The sequence below is a fragment of the Dipodomys merriami genome, unplaced genomic scaffold (assembly GCF_024711535.1).
Source record: "Dipodomys merriami isolate MVZ:Mamm:240054 unplaced genomic scaffold, mDipMer1.0.p SCAF_17, whole genome shotgun sequence".
In the NCBI taxonomy this organism is placed as follows: domain Eukaryota; kingdom Metazoa; phylum Chordata; class Mammalia; order Rodentia; family Heteromyidae; genus Dipodomys; species Dipodomys merriami.
In genome coordinates, this window is record NW_027203048.1 from 18,759,613 (window position 1) to 18,777,294 (window position 17,682).

General features: G+C 39.8%; 1 protein-coding gene across 4 annotated transcripts in view; it reads right to left on the reverse strand.

Moving 5' to 3' along the window:
* Dhx57 (DExH-box helicase 57) overlaps positions 1-17,682 on the reverse strand; it is a 63,611-nt gene that overhangs the window by 43,300 nt on the left and 2,629 nt on the right. For 2 of the 4 annotated variants that reach the window (XM_070025419.1, XM_070025423.1), the window contains exons 2-9: positions 16,331-16,542; positions 12,413-12,571; positions 10,120-10,308; positions 9,040-9,878; positions 5,636-5,814; positions 3,966-4,087; positions 2,668-2,863; positions 1,580-1,704 (exon numbers count right to left, since the gene is read on the reverse strand). In XM_070025419.1, the coding sequence (XP_069881520.1) occupies positions 1,580-1,704; positions 2,668-2,863; positions 3,966-4,087; positions 5,636-5,814; positions 9,040-9,878; positions 10,120-10,308; positions 12,413-12,571; positions 16,331-16,536 (2,015 nt within the window). In that variant the 5' untranslated portion in view covers positions 16,537-16,542. Of the gene's footprint in view, positions 1-1,579; positions 1,705-2,667; positions 2,887-3,965; positions 4,088-5,635; positions 5,815-9,039; positions 9,879-10,119; positions 10,355-12,412; positions 12,572-16,330; positions 16,543-17,682 lie in introns of those variants that run through there. The other 2 variants (XM_070025421.1, XM_070025422.1) reach the window with 2 other exon arrangements.

Here is a 17,682-nt window from a genome sequence, read left to right on the forward strand (position 1 = left end):
AAGACACAGCACCCAACTACACTTTCAAAAGAGACTCAGAGACTTTCCTGCTCAGACTGGGTTTGAACCATGATCCTTAGATCTCAGCCTCCTGAGTAGGTAGGATTACAGGTATGAGCCACTGGTGCTCAGATTCTAAGTCTTTTTTCTTTAGTTTCTAATTAATTCACATTTCTTATTTACTAAGGTATTAGTGTTTTTACTTCTTCTTTTAGTTTTCTGGCTATAGATCTTATTAGCTAAATCTTCTCTTCAAGTTGATTTGCTTTTTTTTTTTGTCGGTCGTGAGGCTTGAACTCTGGGCCTAAGCACTGTCCCTCAGCTCTTCAGCTCAAGGCTAGTGCTCTACCACTTGAGCTACAGCGCCACTTCCAGTTTTCTGGTGGTTTATTGAAGATAAGAGTTTCACCGACTTTCCTGCCTGGGCTGGGTTTGAACCATGATCCTCAGATCTCAGCCTCCTGAGTAGCTAGGATTACAGGCGTGAGCCACCAGTGTCCGGCTAATTTGCTTTTTTTTAAAAAAAGTTTTATAAGTAGCCATTTTCTGCTGCATTACCTGTGCCAACTTTACTTTTTTTTTTTTTTTCAAGATATTTATAATAATAGTATTCTGGGGGGAAATGCTACTTTCCTAGGATATTCACTCTTTTGCTACTGTTTTATTCACTCCACCAGGGCACAATCCACACAACAAACTATGATCAATATCATCTATGTACATGATGCCTGTACAGTTAAAATAAAACCGAGATGCTTCACTATCTGTGGATAAGACATTATCCATCCAAGATCCTATAAGACTTGGATCCTACTTTGCCCTCTGCCAACTTTAGGTTTCATTCACTGAACAGAAGCCTCAATGGCCTTCCTTTAGTCCCTGACTCACCTCGCTTTCTCATGGCAGATCACAGTTGCTTTCCTTGTTCTGATTTCCTACACAGTTCAGTTTTCAATGTAAATGTCATCTCTTCAGAGATATGGTCTCTGACCATTTTATGGGTCTTTCCCTCTAAATGCAGCATCCTGTTTATTCTTTCCGAATACTTAGTTATAATTGCTTATTTTATTGCCTACTTGGTTGGCTTTTGTGTTTCCTAACATACTGCCAGCAATGAGGCAGAATTATATATACTAATTCACACTTATAGTCTAGAAACTAATCCACCACTTGGCATTTAATACAGGCTCAATAAATGTATGAATGAATGTTGACTGAAGGACAAAGAACAAAGAAGGAAGTACAAATTGGTCAATCCATCAGCGATAGCATATTCCTAAAAAGTACAAGTCTTAGCTCAGCATGATAAACAAAAAAATGAGGTATCTCTTTGAATCCAATAGGATGACTCCATCTAGTAAGATGACTCTCCTAGTGATGGACACTTGATACGTGATGTAACTCTGCTAGTGTTAGAGATCAAGAAAGCAGTTCCTCTTCTCAAACTTAGCCTGCCCTCTGGCAAATTATCATTGTAAACTCTAAGAAACTCAATTGGAAGCAGAACAAAAATTTTTTTCAGCCATCTCTTCATTTTACAAGTGTGGGAGCTCACTGGGGAAGACCTGCACCTTATTACCTTTCTTCTGTCCTCTCGTGAACTTCATCAACAATGATGTGTGTGACTCCTTGCAGAGCTGTATCCCCTTCCAGCCTTCTTAACAGCACTCCTGTGGTGCAGTACAACAGTCTGGTGGCTGAGGACTGACAGAAAAGGGAAATGTCAAGCATCAATGGGATTTTTGAAAATTCATAAACTAGTAAACTATTCTGAATGGTTAGGTATAAAGGATATTAAAACACCAATAGTTCTATTTAATATGAAACAACATAAAGGATCTAGCTTCTTGTGGGTGACAACAATAAAATCTTTTCTGCTTCATAGCAGAGATTTAGCATTCTCATAAAACCATTCCAAAAATTTCATAAAGTATTTAAAATAGTGAGTGATAAAAGCAGTTCAAAATCTTTCCCTAATAAAAGATAAAAAACCTTTATAACGAAAACTTGATATAATCAAACAAGTTTGTGTATCAAAATATTTTTCTTTTTAAATGAAGACTATAGGTTTATTTAACTGCCAGTTCTGGTTACTAAAAGGTAGATCTCTCCTTCCTTCCTTCTCTCCCTCCCCTTTCCTTTCTTTTCTTTCATTTCTATAACATTATTTTCCTACTTCTTTTTTAGTTTTTCCTTTATTAGCTTACATTAGTTATATAGGGGACATTTCATGGGTATTAAGATATTTCTAAGGGGATTTCAATCCTACTGAAGGTGGTCATTAATTTAAAACATCCTGAATGTGAGCTAGGCGCTGGTGACTATGCCTGTAACCCTAGCTACTCAGGGGGCCAGTATCTGCGGATCATGGTTTGAAGCCAGTCCGGACAGTAAAGTCCATGAGACTCTTATCTCTAATTAACCATCAAAAAAGCTGGAAATGGAGCTGTAGCTCAAGTGGAAGAATGCTACCCTTGAGTAAAACAGCTCAGGGACAGCACCCAGACCTGACCTGAGTTCAATCCCAGTATTGGCACCAAAAAACAAAAACAAAAAACATCCTAAATGCCTATGTTCTAAACTTCCCACAAATCTCTGGACCCTTAAATTCTTTGTACGTAAAAACTTTCCATCGCTATTACAAGGATATAAGCAGAGCATACAGACCTTGACACTTTCCAACCGGATCTGGTAGCCCACGGTCAGACCCACCCTTTCTGCTCTTTCCTTAGCTACACGTTCAGCGACTGAGATGGCAGAGATTCGTCGGGGTTGGGTACAGATGATGTTTGCCACCTTGTCAGGTGGCCCATTCAGAGAATCATCCAGAATAAACTGTGGAATCTGTGTGGTTTTCCCACATCTGTATGTCAAAACAAATGAGTCCTAAAATGAAGTTTTCAAGGGCTAGTTAACACAGGCAATGAGGAGTGCTAAAGCTAACTAGAGTAAGTGTTGCTTCATCTAACTGCCCATCTACTTAACGCTAGGCCTACTAAATTCTAGGAACTTGTACTCAGGTTAATAGAGCAATCAAGTAAGAGACTAAATAACAGACCAATTTATAAAATTGGGATACTTGAACAGAATAAGATAAAGATGTATAAATGCCTCTAGAAATGTGAACTCTACAAATGAATCCCAAGGAAAAGGGAATATTAACTTATGATTTTTAATATGTCCATATTTTTTTCCTTTTATATGTATTGTTTTGGCTATAACTGTACTGGGGCTAAAAAGAAACTAGAAGATACAAGAGCATTAGATTAGTGAGTATGGGAACAATTATAACTTATAAATTGGGTTGCTTTTTTTTCTTTTTTACAGTACTGCGGTTTGAACTTATGGCCTCATGCTTTGGTCACACTCCCAGTCCTAAATGTGTACTCTTTTTTTTTTTTTTTTTTAAATTGTAAAGATGCTGTACACAGGAGTTACAGTTACTTGAGTATAATTGTGTACTCGAATAAAGAAATTAAGCCTGAAACATGCCCCTGCTAAATAAACTTATATACTACAGAAATGTGAAACAGGAAAAAAAAAAAGAACCTTAAGTTATGCAAGAGAAAAAAAAAGCTTTGAAGTTAAATGTTTTAGAATGGTGCTTTAAATTAAAAATGGGCCTTGTCAAAGTCTGTAGCTAGATCACTTGCCTTAAAAAAAAATTGTCTCGTGGGGGGAAAGGGGGAGTATGGGAAGGAAAGGGAAGGGGAAACAAAGAGGAGGCAACAATGCTTGATAAGAAATGTACTCGTTATCTTGCCCATGTAATTGTAACTCCTCTGTATGGTATTCTCACACACATACAAAAATGTCTCAAGGTAGAAGGATACAAGTCTATAAATTCCTAGATGAATTTTTTTGGGTTTTGTTTTACATTCTCTAAATTGGATCTGCTATAGTTATCAATGTAGATGTCATGTTCATAGAATGGAAACCTTATTTGAAATAAATTACTTTCTCACCCTGTCATACCACTTATGACAACCACTTGGTGCTTGCTCAGCAATTTCAGAATAGTTTCTCTTTCTTCCCAAGCAGGGAGTGATTGTCTTTCTTGCAGAATTGACTGGAACTGCCTGGAAGCCTAGTAAAATCAAGGATAATGCATCAGTGTAGTTACTTTTCATTAGCTTTCACAGAATCCTGAAGTTAGCTTGCATTCTTTCTGCTTTTTGACAATTTGTTCTCAGACAGAGATGGCAGAGATTTGTCAAAACTGGATGCTGATGGCTTTAATGAGAAGGCTGGCTCCTCAATCAATGAGATATGTTGCAGAATCTGGTTGATTTTCCCATATTTGATTAAACGGAAAGATCTTAGAAATGTAATAAACCCCTCTTGCTTAGCAACCTCCAGCCAGCTCTTCCTTACAAGCACTATATCAGAACTGTCTGAAAGAACTTTCTGTACTCAAGGTAACGGTCCACACCTGTGCTGTCTAATAGAGCAACCCCTAGCCACGTAAGGGTTCAAATGTGGAGTGTTACCAAGGAACTGTATTTGTTTTAGTCAACTAATTGAAGTTTAAAATCAACTACTTAGAAGGCTAAGATCTAAGGATCACGGTTCAAAACTAAGCAAGGACAGGAAAGTCCATGAGACTCTTATCTCCAATTAAACACAAAAAGCCAAAAGTGTAGTTATCTAGTTCAAGTGGTAGAATGCCAACCTTGAGAAAAAAAGCTAAGGTCTCTGAGTTCAAGTCCCAGTACTGGAATTAAATAAATAAAAAAAAAATTGCCAAAGGTGATTAGGAGATACATAATATCAGATTTTTCTTAAATCACAAATTAAGTGGTTCTTTAGGTTTCATATCTAGTGACCAATATTCTAAACACTGTATTATGTGATGAAGTTATGAAGGAGGAAGGGACAAAGAATGGTTAAGGAGTATGGATGGGTACAGTTGGAAAGGAAGAGTAACTCCCAATGCTCTATAGCATGTAGAGTAACTATGACTGATGCTACTTACACATTTTATAATGGCTAAAAGAAGGTACTTTGAATGTTCCCAACACAAAGAAATGATACGTTTGAGTTTATGGATATATCAGTCACCTTGACTTTTGAAAAAGTCACCTACTTTGTCCTACATTCAACTGTGCCTTCACAATTCACATATGGTTTCTTTTAAAATAGTCTTCATGCAGATGAGGTGAAAACAGTATGGACTTTGGAACCAGAGATCTAGCTAGAACCTATGTTATCATTTAATGTCATCATTTAATGATCTTAGGTATATTATTTATCCTGTGATCCTTTGAAATAGGGTATGAGTCCCTCCTGATTTCCCCCCTTTTTGACAATGATTCTCTAATCACAGTATAAATTTTCCTTCTACATATCAGATTTTCTGTAACAGTATAAAAGGCATGAATCTGAGAATATTTGGTATACATGTACATTAGATATTTACCAGTTGAGAGATTTCCCAAAATCACTTAGTATATGCACTCAAGTTTGCTGTGCATACAAGGGGAAGGGGAAAGCAAAGAAGAGAACAGGGAAAGGGAAGGGGAAGAAAGAGGGGAAGGGGGTTAGTCTTTCAAGATGAAAGAAAACCAAAAACAAAACAGAAGGTAGCCAAAGCCTCCTAAATTCCTGATTCCTTCATGCAGACATTGATGAGTACCTGTTTTATACGAAACTGCTTGCAGATTTTGTCATTCTCAGCATGTACTGACTTTGCCTGCCAGTCATATCTCCTAGAACTCTTTTTTTTAAGGTTCACATAGCTTTCATTCTCCACTACAACTGAGGAGGGACCTTCATCCTCCTCTGCTTCCTGCTCCACTTCTGATTCTTTTTCAACTTGAAGGGAACAGAAGAGAACACTTTCAGTTTGCCATTTCTTTAACAAAAGGGGTAAGTAGTAACAAAATAACAAGGTAAAAACATCATAAAATGGAGAAAAATTTGAAGTTGGAGGAAAGCAGATATTTATTTCAATACTACTACTACTACTCATACTACTACTCCAGAACTTAAAATGGATCTTCAAATAAGCTTTACTCAAGTATAAGAAGTTCTGTTAAAACAAAATATTAGGTGGGGCCAGTGGCTCACATTTGTAATCCTAGCTACTCAAGAGACTGAAATCTAGGAATCTCAGGCAGATATATCCTTGAGACATTTATCTCTAATTAATTAGCAAAAGAGCTGGAAATGGAGGTGTGATTCAAAAGGTAGAATGCCAGCCTTGAGAAAAACAACAACAAAAATAGACAAGCACAAGGCCCTGAGTTCAAGCCCCAGTACTACACAAAAATAAAAATAAAAAATAAAGGAATTAACACTCAAAAAATTATTACTGAATGTTCCTATTATTTGAAAATCTTCCCCAAATTCAGTGATATAGAACAACCAAATGACTATTAAATGAAGAATTGAGCAACACAATTGAGCCTCCTAGCTACTCAGGAGGCTGAGATCTGAGGATTGCGGTTCAGAGCCAGCCTGGGCAGGAAAATCCGTGAGACTCTTATTTCCAATTAACCACCAGAAAACCAGAAGTGGCACTGTGGCTCAAGTGGCAGAGCACTCGTCTTGAGCTGAAGAGCTAAGGTACAGCGCCCAGGCCCAGAGTTCAAGACCCATGACAAAAAGAAGAAGAAAAAAAGGAGTGAAGTACTAAAATACATGAGATGAAATGAGTGAACCCTGAAAGCATTATTATGAGAGAGAGAATCTAGCCACAAAAAGGAACTTACTGTATAATTCTACTTCTATGAAATGGCCAAAATAGGCAAATGTACAGCAAGACTATAGAATACAAGTTGTCTAGGGCTGAGTAGGGGTGGACAACAATATTCTGGAAATGGGTAATAGTAATGATTATACAGCTCTGAAAATATAATCAAAACCATTAAATTATATACTTTAAAAGGATGCATCGCCGGGCACCGGTGGCTCATGCCTGTTATCCTATCTACTCAGGAGGCTGACATCTGAGGATCGAGGTTCAGAGCCAGCCCGGGCAGGAAAGTCCATGAGACTCTTATCTCCAATAAACTACTAGAAAACCGGAAGTGGCTGTGGCTCAAGTGGTAGAGCACTCTCCTTGAGCTGAAGAGCGCAGGGACAGAGCCCAGGTCCAGAGTTCAAGCCCCATGACTGACAAACAAACAAAAAATGGATTTGTTTTTCCCAAAGAACACATTTGAATTGCATATACTAGGAGCTATATGAGTTAATCAGGTGGCTGGTAAAGAATCCAATCAAGGGCTGGGAAGGTGGCCCAGTGGTAGAGCGTTTGTCTTGCATGTATGAGGCCCTGGGTTCCATTCCTTAGCACCACATAAACAAAAAGAAAAAAAGCCGTAAGTGGCGCTGTGGCTCAAGTGGTAGAGCGCTAGCCTTGAGCTGAAGAGCTGAGGGACAGCGCCCAGGCCCAGAGTTCAGGCCCCACGACTGGACCCAAAAACAAAACAAACAAACAAGAATCCAATCAATTGTCCAGCATCTACTGCTTAGCTCACAGCTCCCTCCTTACCTAAGTTCACTAGAAACCTTTGTGAAAGAATGAGAACATCTGTTTTTCTGAAAGGTGGCAACATGTAAGAGTGTATTCTCTAATGAAAGCTGAAAAGGAGGTGTACTTTGAGATCCCCTTTGTAAATGTGAGGGAGGAGGTAGAAGAGTCCTATTTGTAAGAATCTTCATGACAAACCTGGACCTGGACAAAGCCAGAAGCCTACATAAGCATTTCTTTATTTAAGAATGTAGAGGCTTGGGGCTGCTGGCTCACTCCTATGATCCTAGCTACTTAGGAGACTGAGATCTGAGGATCATGAGTCAAAGCCAGACCAGGTAGGAAAGCTCACAAGATTCTTTATCTCCAATTAATCACCAAAAACAAAACAAAAACCAAACTGAAGCTGGGGCTCAAGTGGTAGAGTACTAGCCTTGAGAAAAAAAATCTGCAGGAGCCAGGGCGCCGGTAGCTCACACCTGTGATCCTAGCTACTCAGGAGACTGAGATCTGAGGAGCACAGTTCAAAGCCAGCCTGGGCAGGAAAGTCCATGAGACTCTTATCTTCGATTAACCACCAGAAAACTGTGGCTCAAGTAGTAGAGTGCTTGCCTTGAGCTGAAGAGCTCAGGGACCATGCCTAGGCCCAAAGTTCAAGCCCCAGAACTGGCCAAAAAAGAAAAAAAAAAGTAGAGGCCTGGCATTATTGGCTCCTACCCATAATTCTCGATACTCAGGAGGCTAAGATCTGAACATCTCAGTTCAAAGCAAACCCAGGCTGAAAAGTCCAGGAGACTATTTCTCTCCAATTAACCAGCAAAGAGTTGGAGTAGGATGTGGCTCAAGTGGTAGAACACTGTCCTTGAGCAAAAAAGCTAAGCAGAGGCTCAAGGCCCAGAGTTCAAGCCCTAGTACCAGCGCACACGCAAGCGCGCACACGCACGCACGCACATGCACGCACACGCACACGCACACGCACACACACACACACACACACACACACACAAAGAAGAGAAAGAAAAAAGAATGTAGAAATTCAAGAGTCATATACAATCCTATTCTGATGAATTTTGGCCGCTGAGTATACTAAAGGCAGAGAGCATGAACACAGTATAGAGTACAATAAGTAATCAAAACCTAAATTAGACGAAACAGACTTTTTGAGAAGTACCTTATGTTTTAAGTATCTATAAGGTACTTGTACTTAAAATATACTTCTGCATCACTACAGTGACACAATTAGGACAAGCTAAGTACAAGTCAGGGATTCTTGTCCGTCTTTCTCATGGGATGGAGTAACCCACTCAATATCACTGATAGCTCCTAGTTTCAGAAGTTCCAACTTCAAAAGCCATCATTCTTGGGCTGGGATGTAGCTCAGTGGCAAAGCGCTTGCCTAGCAAGTGCAACGTCCTGGGTTCGATCCCCAGTACCAAAAAAAAAAAAAGAAAAGACAAAAAAAAAAAAAAAAACAGTTAAAAAAAAAAAAAAACCCAAACAAAAAGCCATCATTCTTAATTCCTCCTCCAGCCTCCCCCAACTAAAATGATCAACACTTTACATACCTTCTGAAATCTGATTTGAAACAAAAGAATTATTTGGAATCATTGGTTTATGACGGGCAGGATTATTTATCTTGGTCCCACAGGACACGGGCAGAAAGTTCACAGGAGGGACACTATACTTGTGATGAGTATTTTTTAGTAACTTGACAATTTCTGACTCTTCCTCTAAAAGAGTTATCAAAGAATATACAACAGGTTCTGAAGTTTTGGCACATGTCAAGGCTTTGCCATAAAGGAACTCAGAAATATGTAAACGACAGGGCAGAGGTAGATGCTCATTGGTGGAATAAAATGCTACAAGAGGAGCTTGGTAGGGGTATTTGTGCTCTTTAGAAAAACGAACTTCAAGCTCATATAAAAAAGATGTATCTTCACTAGCATTAAGATGAGAATCATCTACAACTTGCTCTGCTCTTCCAACGATTTGGTTTGGGGGCACTTCATGCTTGAATTTGCATCTTGATCCAAATTTACAATTTCCTTTGAGGTAAAATTTACAGGTTTCCAGCGAAGTGTCTTGTACATTTTTGGCACTTTCTTTTTGCTTGGATTTGCAGAGTTTACTGGTCAGATACTCCAGTTCCAATCCAATGGTCCAGACTCTGTTCTGAATTCTCTCTATAAATTTTTCTCCGCAGATGGACCTGAGAGCCAGTGCCTCTTCCTGCCGCTGCTCCTCACACTCTTCCAAGCTCACGTGGTTGGCTGCCTCAGAGATCCTCATCCTTTTCCCAAATGTCTCTGAAAAACACTGAGTGAGGAGATGTTCTAGTGCTGCCCCCAAATCACCATCACAAATCCTCAGGGCTGCTTGACAGCGTTCGATGTGGAAGCCGTACCTGCCCAGGGCAAACATGGCAAAAACAACATGCAAGTATTAAGATTCATTTAAATAATGATGTGATACTATGACTATATAAGGCATGCACGTTGAAAAGGCATCTCCAATAACACAAATCCCCTTGGTTTACAAGAATACTGGAAAGCATACAATGAAACAATACATAAGGAAGGGTAGTTGAGTTTATAATGTTCGCCTTGAATTCTCCCACAATGCCCATAAATAATAAAAGCAATCACCTGGAAAGTTTTTGCACTGCAAATGGTGAGACTGTAATCTCTGGAATATGAGGCTCTGCTGGGCCTGCGTTGGTATACTCCCAGGGATCACAGTCAGGAACAAGGGATGGTTCTTGTCCAGTTGGCCAATACTGCTCATCATCACAGCAATCAGGCTCGTCGTCTTCCTCCTCCCCAGAAATGCCTCTTCTAGCAAAGGCAACATTTTCATGTAGAAGACAGTCATCTCTACTTACTTCAGAGAAAAATTTAGCAAGGATCTAAGAATGTAATTGAAGAAGCCAGAAACATGGGTTCCTGACTTCTCTCCAGTTGCTAAGTTATTTATTTTTCTGTTGGTTGTGAGGCTTGAATTCAGGGCCTGGGTGCTGTCCCTGAGCTTTTTTTGTTGTTGTTGTTGGTCGTGGGCTTGAACTTTGGGCCTGGGCGCTGTCCCTCAGCTCTTCAGCTCAAGGCTAGCATTCTACCACTTGAGCCACAGCACCATTTCCCGTTTTCTGGTGGTTTATTGGAGATAAGAGTCTCATGGACTTTCCTGACCGGAATGGCTTTGAACTGCAATCCTCAGATCTCAGCCTCCTGAGTAGCTAGGATTACAGGTGTGAGCCACCAGTGTCCTGCTCCTGAGTTTTTTTTTTTTTTTTTTAGCTTAAGGCTAGTGCCTACCATTTTGAAAAACAGCTCTACTTCTGGTTTTCTGGTGGTTAATCAGAATTAAGAGTCTTAAGGACTTTCCTGCCAAGGCTGGCTTTGAACTATGATCTTTAGATCTCAGCCTCCTGAGTTACCAGGATTACAGGTGTGAGCCACCAGTGCCTAGCTCAGTTGCTAATTTAATCTTATCAAATTATATATATGTGTATATATATACATATATGTGTATAAAATGAATCTATTATTTATATATTACATATACCATACATCATATATATATATATGTATATATATATATATATATATAAATTGTATCTTGGCAATTAACACTGATCAGGTGATCTATAAAGTGCTTTATGTATTTTATTGGACAGCACTGGGATTTGAACTTAGGGCCTCATACTATTTTAAGCAGGTGTTCTACAACTCAAGCCACTCCACCAATCCTTTTATATACTAATATCCCCAGTAACATTGCCAGATATTACTGGAATTCCTGTTTTTTTTTTGTCGGTCGTGGGGCTTGAACTCTGGGCCTGGGCGTTGTCCCTCAGCTCTTCAGCTCAAGGCGAGCGCTCTACCACTTGAGCTACAGCACCACTTCCTGGAATTCCTGTTTTTCAACTCAAGTTTTAACTAAAATTTAGAAATGATTTCAGTAACTACCTAGGATTACATAGTAAGGAGCAACTGGATGTTTTACCCAAAGTGGTCTGAACCCAGAGCCTATGTTCTTCACAGAAACCTTGGCTGTCCTCTCTTTCTTCTTATTCATAAATGCTGTCTTTACTTTTTCTTTTTAATGTTCTCAGGTATTTATTGGGCATTTATAACCTGATAATTCACAATCACCATTAACAATGTCTAGCATTAGGAATTCAGAAATAAACAATAACAATGAGGTACATGATTTTAAGGAAAGTTGAACATATTTACTTTTCCTAAGTGTAACTTTTAATTCTCTCTCTTTTTTTTTTTTTTAGTCAGAGACTGTGACTCCAACTTGATACCTGACACTTTTGCTCATTGGCTAGTGCTCTACCAACTGAGCCATGCTTCCAACCTCTCTATTTTTTTCTTTGCTGTATTATCCCTTTTCCTAAATCTAAGACAAATAAAAGACTGTGGGTAGAATAAAAATTTGTCTGTTCAAGATTAACTATCTATTAATTCTAGCAAATGGAAAGCAAGAATTTTCTCCAACAGAAATTATAGTACAAAAGAGCCCAAATGCAAAGCAGAAAAGAGGGACAGTGACTTAAGGATAAAATCCACTTCACTGAGGCAGGTCATAACCAGTGTCATCTTTACATTCATCTCATCCACTCAATACTTGCCCCTAGAACATGTCTACTTGTTAATTTCAAGGTTTGAGTTGAAAGGTTATCATCAAAGCAATTGCTGAACTCATACCAGTACTGTTCTAAAAAACAAAGATAAAAAGGCCATCTGTACTATTGCTCAAAACAAACTCACTCTAACACTGTGGCTAAATCATTATTCTTGTATTTCTCTTGGCTCATTTTCAACTATATATGGACATCACAGGATCTGTATTGATACAGCATTCCAAAAATGCCCTAGGATTTCACACCTCCAAATGTCTACCTTAATCATTTACTCAAATAAAAGAATTTACTCAGATTCAGCATCTGCATCTTGTTCTTGCAGATCTCTCAGAAGAGCTTTTACTTTCTCTTGATTCTCAGAGGTCATATGCAGGGTTTGAAGGGCCACTTTGGCTTTGGGCTTCCACTTAGGGCGTGTTTCTCCTTTGCTTGTGCTACTGCTGCTGGGTCTGAAAAGGACACAAGATTGAAATTACACTACACTTACTGTGATCAGAACTTTTTTTTTTTGGGGGGGGGGGTCCGGTCATGGGGCCTGAACTCTGGGCCTGAGTGCTGTCCCTCAGCTCTTCAGCTCAAGGCTAGCGCTCTACCTCTTGAGCCATAGCACCACTTCTGGTTTTCTGAGTGGTTTATTGGAGATAAGAGTCTCACAGACTTTCCTGCCTGGGCTGGATTTGAACCGCAATCCTCAGATCTAAGCTTCCTGAGTAGCTAGGATTACAGGCATGACACCGATGCTCAGCTCATTTTACTTTATATCAGGCAGTCCATCTAACTTCATCTTATTTGGGACTTCTAGGTTCTACTTTAAATATACATATGTTTGCATGAATGCATGTATGTGTATGTGTATTAATAGTACTGGGGTTTGAACTCAGGGCTATGTTTGCCAGGGATGCTCTAGCTCTTGAACCATACCCCTGCCCTTTTTGTTATTATTATATTTATTTATTTATTTATTTATTTATTTATTTTTGGCTCCGGTCATGGGGCCTGAACTCTGGGCCTGGGCGCTGTCCCTCAGCTCTTCAGCTCAAGGCTAGCACTCTACCACTTGAGCCACAGCACCACTTCCGGCTTTTTTTCTTATGTGGTGCTGAGGAATCGAACCCAGGGCCTCCAGCATGCAAGGCAAGTGCTCTACCACTGAGCCACCTTCCCAGCCCCTGTTTTTATTATTTTATGAATAGTCTTGCATTTAAGCCCAGGCTTCCCTAGACCATCATTGTTGGGATAACAGATATGTGCCACCAAACCCAGTTTTTATTGGTTGTGACACTATTTGGATAATAGATCCCAATTTCTTTCATCTCCTCATTCCAGTACTTATCTCCACTTGTACCACTTTATCCTGGGGTGGGGTTGTAACTGCCACCATTTTCTTATTTGTATAAATGATACATACTAAGCAGCAGCAACTGTGTCCCAGAGTGACTGATGCCATCCATCCTTGCTCCTAACCTTCCAGACCAAAAGCCAAGATCCTGATGGTCACCAGTGGCTCATGCCTATAATCCTAACCACTCAAGAGGCTGAGATCTGAGGATTGTGGTTCAAAGCAGAAAAGTCCAAGAGACTCTTACCTCCAAGTAATCACTCAAAAACCGGAAGTAGCGCTATGGCTCAAGTGGTGGAGTGCTAGCCTCGAGCACAAAGAGGCTCAGGTACAGCACCCAGGCCCTGAGTTCAAGCCCCACAACAGACCCCCCCCCCTTCCTTCCCCCAAAAAGCCAAGGTCTTTAAAATGACCCACAAGGTCCTATTCAGTTATTCAGTCTAGCTTCTCTGATTGCATGCAACTTCTTATCTACTTCCTGTAGCCACATGGTTTCTTTGATATTTTATGAACCTTCTAAACATTCTTCTGCCTTAACTCTGTGCTTGCTTTTTCCTCTTTGAATGATTTTCTCTCAGACAGCTAGCTTCCTGGCTTAGTCTTTCACTTTCTTCTTTTGCTTATTTGTCACATTATAAGAAAAGTGCTGCATAAAATTGCAACTTTATTGTAGTATCTTAATACAGTTTACCTGCCTTTTTCTTCATAGAACTTATTGCTTGATATATATTTATGATCTTTCTACTTTTTTTTTTTTTTTTGCCAGTCTTGGGGCTTGAACTCAGGGCTCAGGCTTTGTCCCTGAGCTTTTTGCTAGCCCTCTACCACTTCAGCCACAGTACCACTTCTGGCTTTTTCTGTTTATATGGTACTGAGGACTTGATACCAGGGCTTCATGCATGGTAGGCAAGCACTCTACCACTGAGAAACATTCCCAGCCCAGTAACATCCTTTTATGAAGACAGCTACAAAACTCATTGTTGTAACGGCAGTCCTTAAAACATTACCCCATGCACAGTAGGTACTTGGTAAATATTTGCTGAATGATGAATGTTTGCAACTCTAAGAGCCTACAATGTTTATGTTTGTTTGTTTGTTTGTTTTTTTGGTCCTGGGGCCTGAACTCAGGCCCAGGGCACTGTCTCTCAGCTCTTCAGCTCAAGGCTAGAACTACTGCCACTTGAGCCACAGCGCCACTTCTGGCTTTTTCTGCTTATGTGGTGCTGAGGAATTGAACCCAGGGCCTCATGCATGCAAGGCAAGCACTCTACCACTGAGCCACTTTCCCAGCCCAATGTTTATGTTTGGAAACATAACAGATACAGTAAATTCATAAGTTAGGTCTTAAGCCAGCAGATACGGTTAAAAAAAAGTTTGAAAAATATTCTTTAAAATAGTGTCAAGTCTGAGTCATAATATCTTTATGATCCATTTAATCTCAGAATGGAAAAACATGTTGCTTCTCTGGTTCAATATAAGATGAAGAATGTTGTTAAAGATCATGTATTAAGAACATATATAAATACTACAGTAACAAATTCAGGTCAGCAAGACGCTTAAACTACAAGAAGCTCAAATTTCAAGAAGCTCTTAGATACAAAGTCCAAACAAGAGAATAGATTTCTCTCTCCATATCCTATTCACTCTGGGGCCCACATTCATTGAATAACAGGTTTAAACTTCTTGATGCTATTTGTTTCTTCTTTTAAAAATGTGTATAGTTGAATCTACTTAATACATGCATGGGTATTCATGTCTAATGTTTAGTTGAGAATTATTCTTGTGTGTATGTAATTTACACATGCTTCTGAAAATATCTCTCCACCTCTCTCTCAAGTGCAGTTGGAGAGACAGCAAGGATTCTGTATTTACACTTAATGTGAATGTGGACTAGTAAAATCTTTTCCATCACAAAATACTCATTAGAATTACTACAATTCCCATAGTCTACACACTAGTTAAATGTTGAATATGACAGGTTAGATATGTTACTGATCACCACATAAAATACCATCAAGTTATGGCTGACGTGGCTGGAAAATAGGGTTGTCTTTTTCTGGTGTGTGTGTGTGTATGTTGGTACTAGATGTGTGTGTGTGTGTGTGTGTGTGTGTGTGTGTGTGTGTGTATGTTGGTACTAGATGTGTGTGTGTGTGTGTGTGTGTTGGTACTAGATCTTGAACTCAGGGCCTGAGCATTATCACTTTGTTTTTTTACTCAAGGCTGACACTTTACCACTTGAGCCACAGTGCCACTTCAGGCTTTTTGCTGGAGATAAAAGTCTCACAGACTTTCCTGCCTGGGCTAGCTCTGAACAGTGATCCTAAGATCTCAGCCTCCTGAGTAGGTAGAATGTATAGGTGTAAACCAGTGACAGTTTGATAGTTTGGTTTTAATGTCAATTTGTGGTACCTCCAGAATAGTTAAAACATTAATTTTTTTGCCACTTGTATCTTTTCCAGTATTTACTTTTCCACTAATGGGCTCAAAAACAGCATTATACTCAGTTCACATTGTCATATAGAAATTAAAGTTAATTTCAGGGCTGGGAATGTGACTGAGTGGAAGAGTGCTTGCCTAGCCTTCATGAAACATTGGGTTCAATTCCTCCGTACCACATAAACAGAAAAAGCCAGAAGTGGCAATGTGGCTCAAGTGGTAGAGTGCTAACTTTGAGCAAAAGAAGCTCAGGGACACTGTCCAGGCCATGAGTTCAAGCCCCTAGACTTACAAATAAAAAAATAAAGTTAACTTGAAGGATGTTGTAATTTTCCATTATGCCTTGATCATAATGATTTGCTTGACCTTCTACACACCCCCATCCTGCCAGCTCTTGTCCCTTATATGAACATTTAAAGAGTATAATGACCTGGATGGGCGCTTTGATTCACTGAAGATACAAAAGTCATCTCCATCATCCCAGAGTCGATTTGAGGCCTTTCTATTGCCACCGCCACCGCCGCCGCCACCCCCAGAAGATTTATTGGTATGACCCCTGCTTCCTTTTCCTCCTTTAGAAGATCCTTTCCCACCTCCTTTGCCTGGTTTGCCTTTTCTTCTTACTGAAGAACTCATTTTCCCCTGAAAGAGAAAAAATTAGTATAGACAAGTTAAAACCAGCCAGTCTTCCACTTATGGATAAAAACTTCCTGAAAGAAATAAAGAAAAACTACAGATTTTAAAAGGGTCATTTTAGGGGAAAGATGGGCAAATTGCTTTACAAAAACTTACTAGTTGAATACTAATATTTAGTGAGTTTCTCTGGTATTGATTTTCTTTTTTTCTCCTTCAGTTTAAAAAGCAATTGTATAAGCCAGGTGCCGGTGGCTCATGCCTGTAACCTAGCTACTCAGGAGGCTGAGATCTGAGGGTCGAGGTTCAAAGCCAGCCTGGGCAGGAAAAGCCATGAAACTCTTTATCTCCAATAAACCACCAGAAAACTGGAAGTGGCCCTGTGGCTATGACTCAAGTGGTAGAGCACTTGCCTTGAGCTGAAGAGCTGAGGTACAGTACGCAGGCCCAGAGTTCAAGCCCCACAACCGACCCCCCCCCCCAAAAAAAGCAACTGTACATGATGTAACACGGGGTCTTTAACCAGTCATAATATAGTATCTGTATAAAATATTTGCACAGAGAGGATGAATGGAAGCACTGTAGTACTGGGCTAAGAAAATGATTACAAATGGTAAAGTTACATTCATGTAAGTGTAAATTGACAGAAAAGAGAGGAAGAGACTTGCTAGTAGGACCTGCTAGTATGCCTGAGACCCTGGATTAAATTCCAGCATCACAGGAGGAAAAGGTGTCAGTGTCAGTGGCTCATGTCTGTAATGCTAGCTATGCAGGAGGATAAAATCAGGAGGATCATGGTTTGAAGCCAGCCTGAACCAAAAGTTTTGAAGACCTCATCTCAATCAATAGCTAGCTAGCATGGTTGTGGAGGCCTGTCATCACAGCTACATAGGAGGCTGAAATCAGATTGACTGTAATTTCAGGCTAGTCTGGGCAAAAAAGATTCTTAAGATTCTACTTCAAAAGAAAAAGATGAGGACTGGGAATGTGGCTTAGTGGTAGAGTGCTTGCCTAGCATGCATGAAACCCTGGGTTCAATTCTTCAGTACCGCATACACAGAAAAGCCAGAAGTGGTGCTGTGGCTCAAGTAGTAGATTGCTAGTCTTGAGCAAAAGAAGCCCAGAGATAGTGCCCAGGCCCTGAATTCA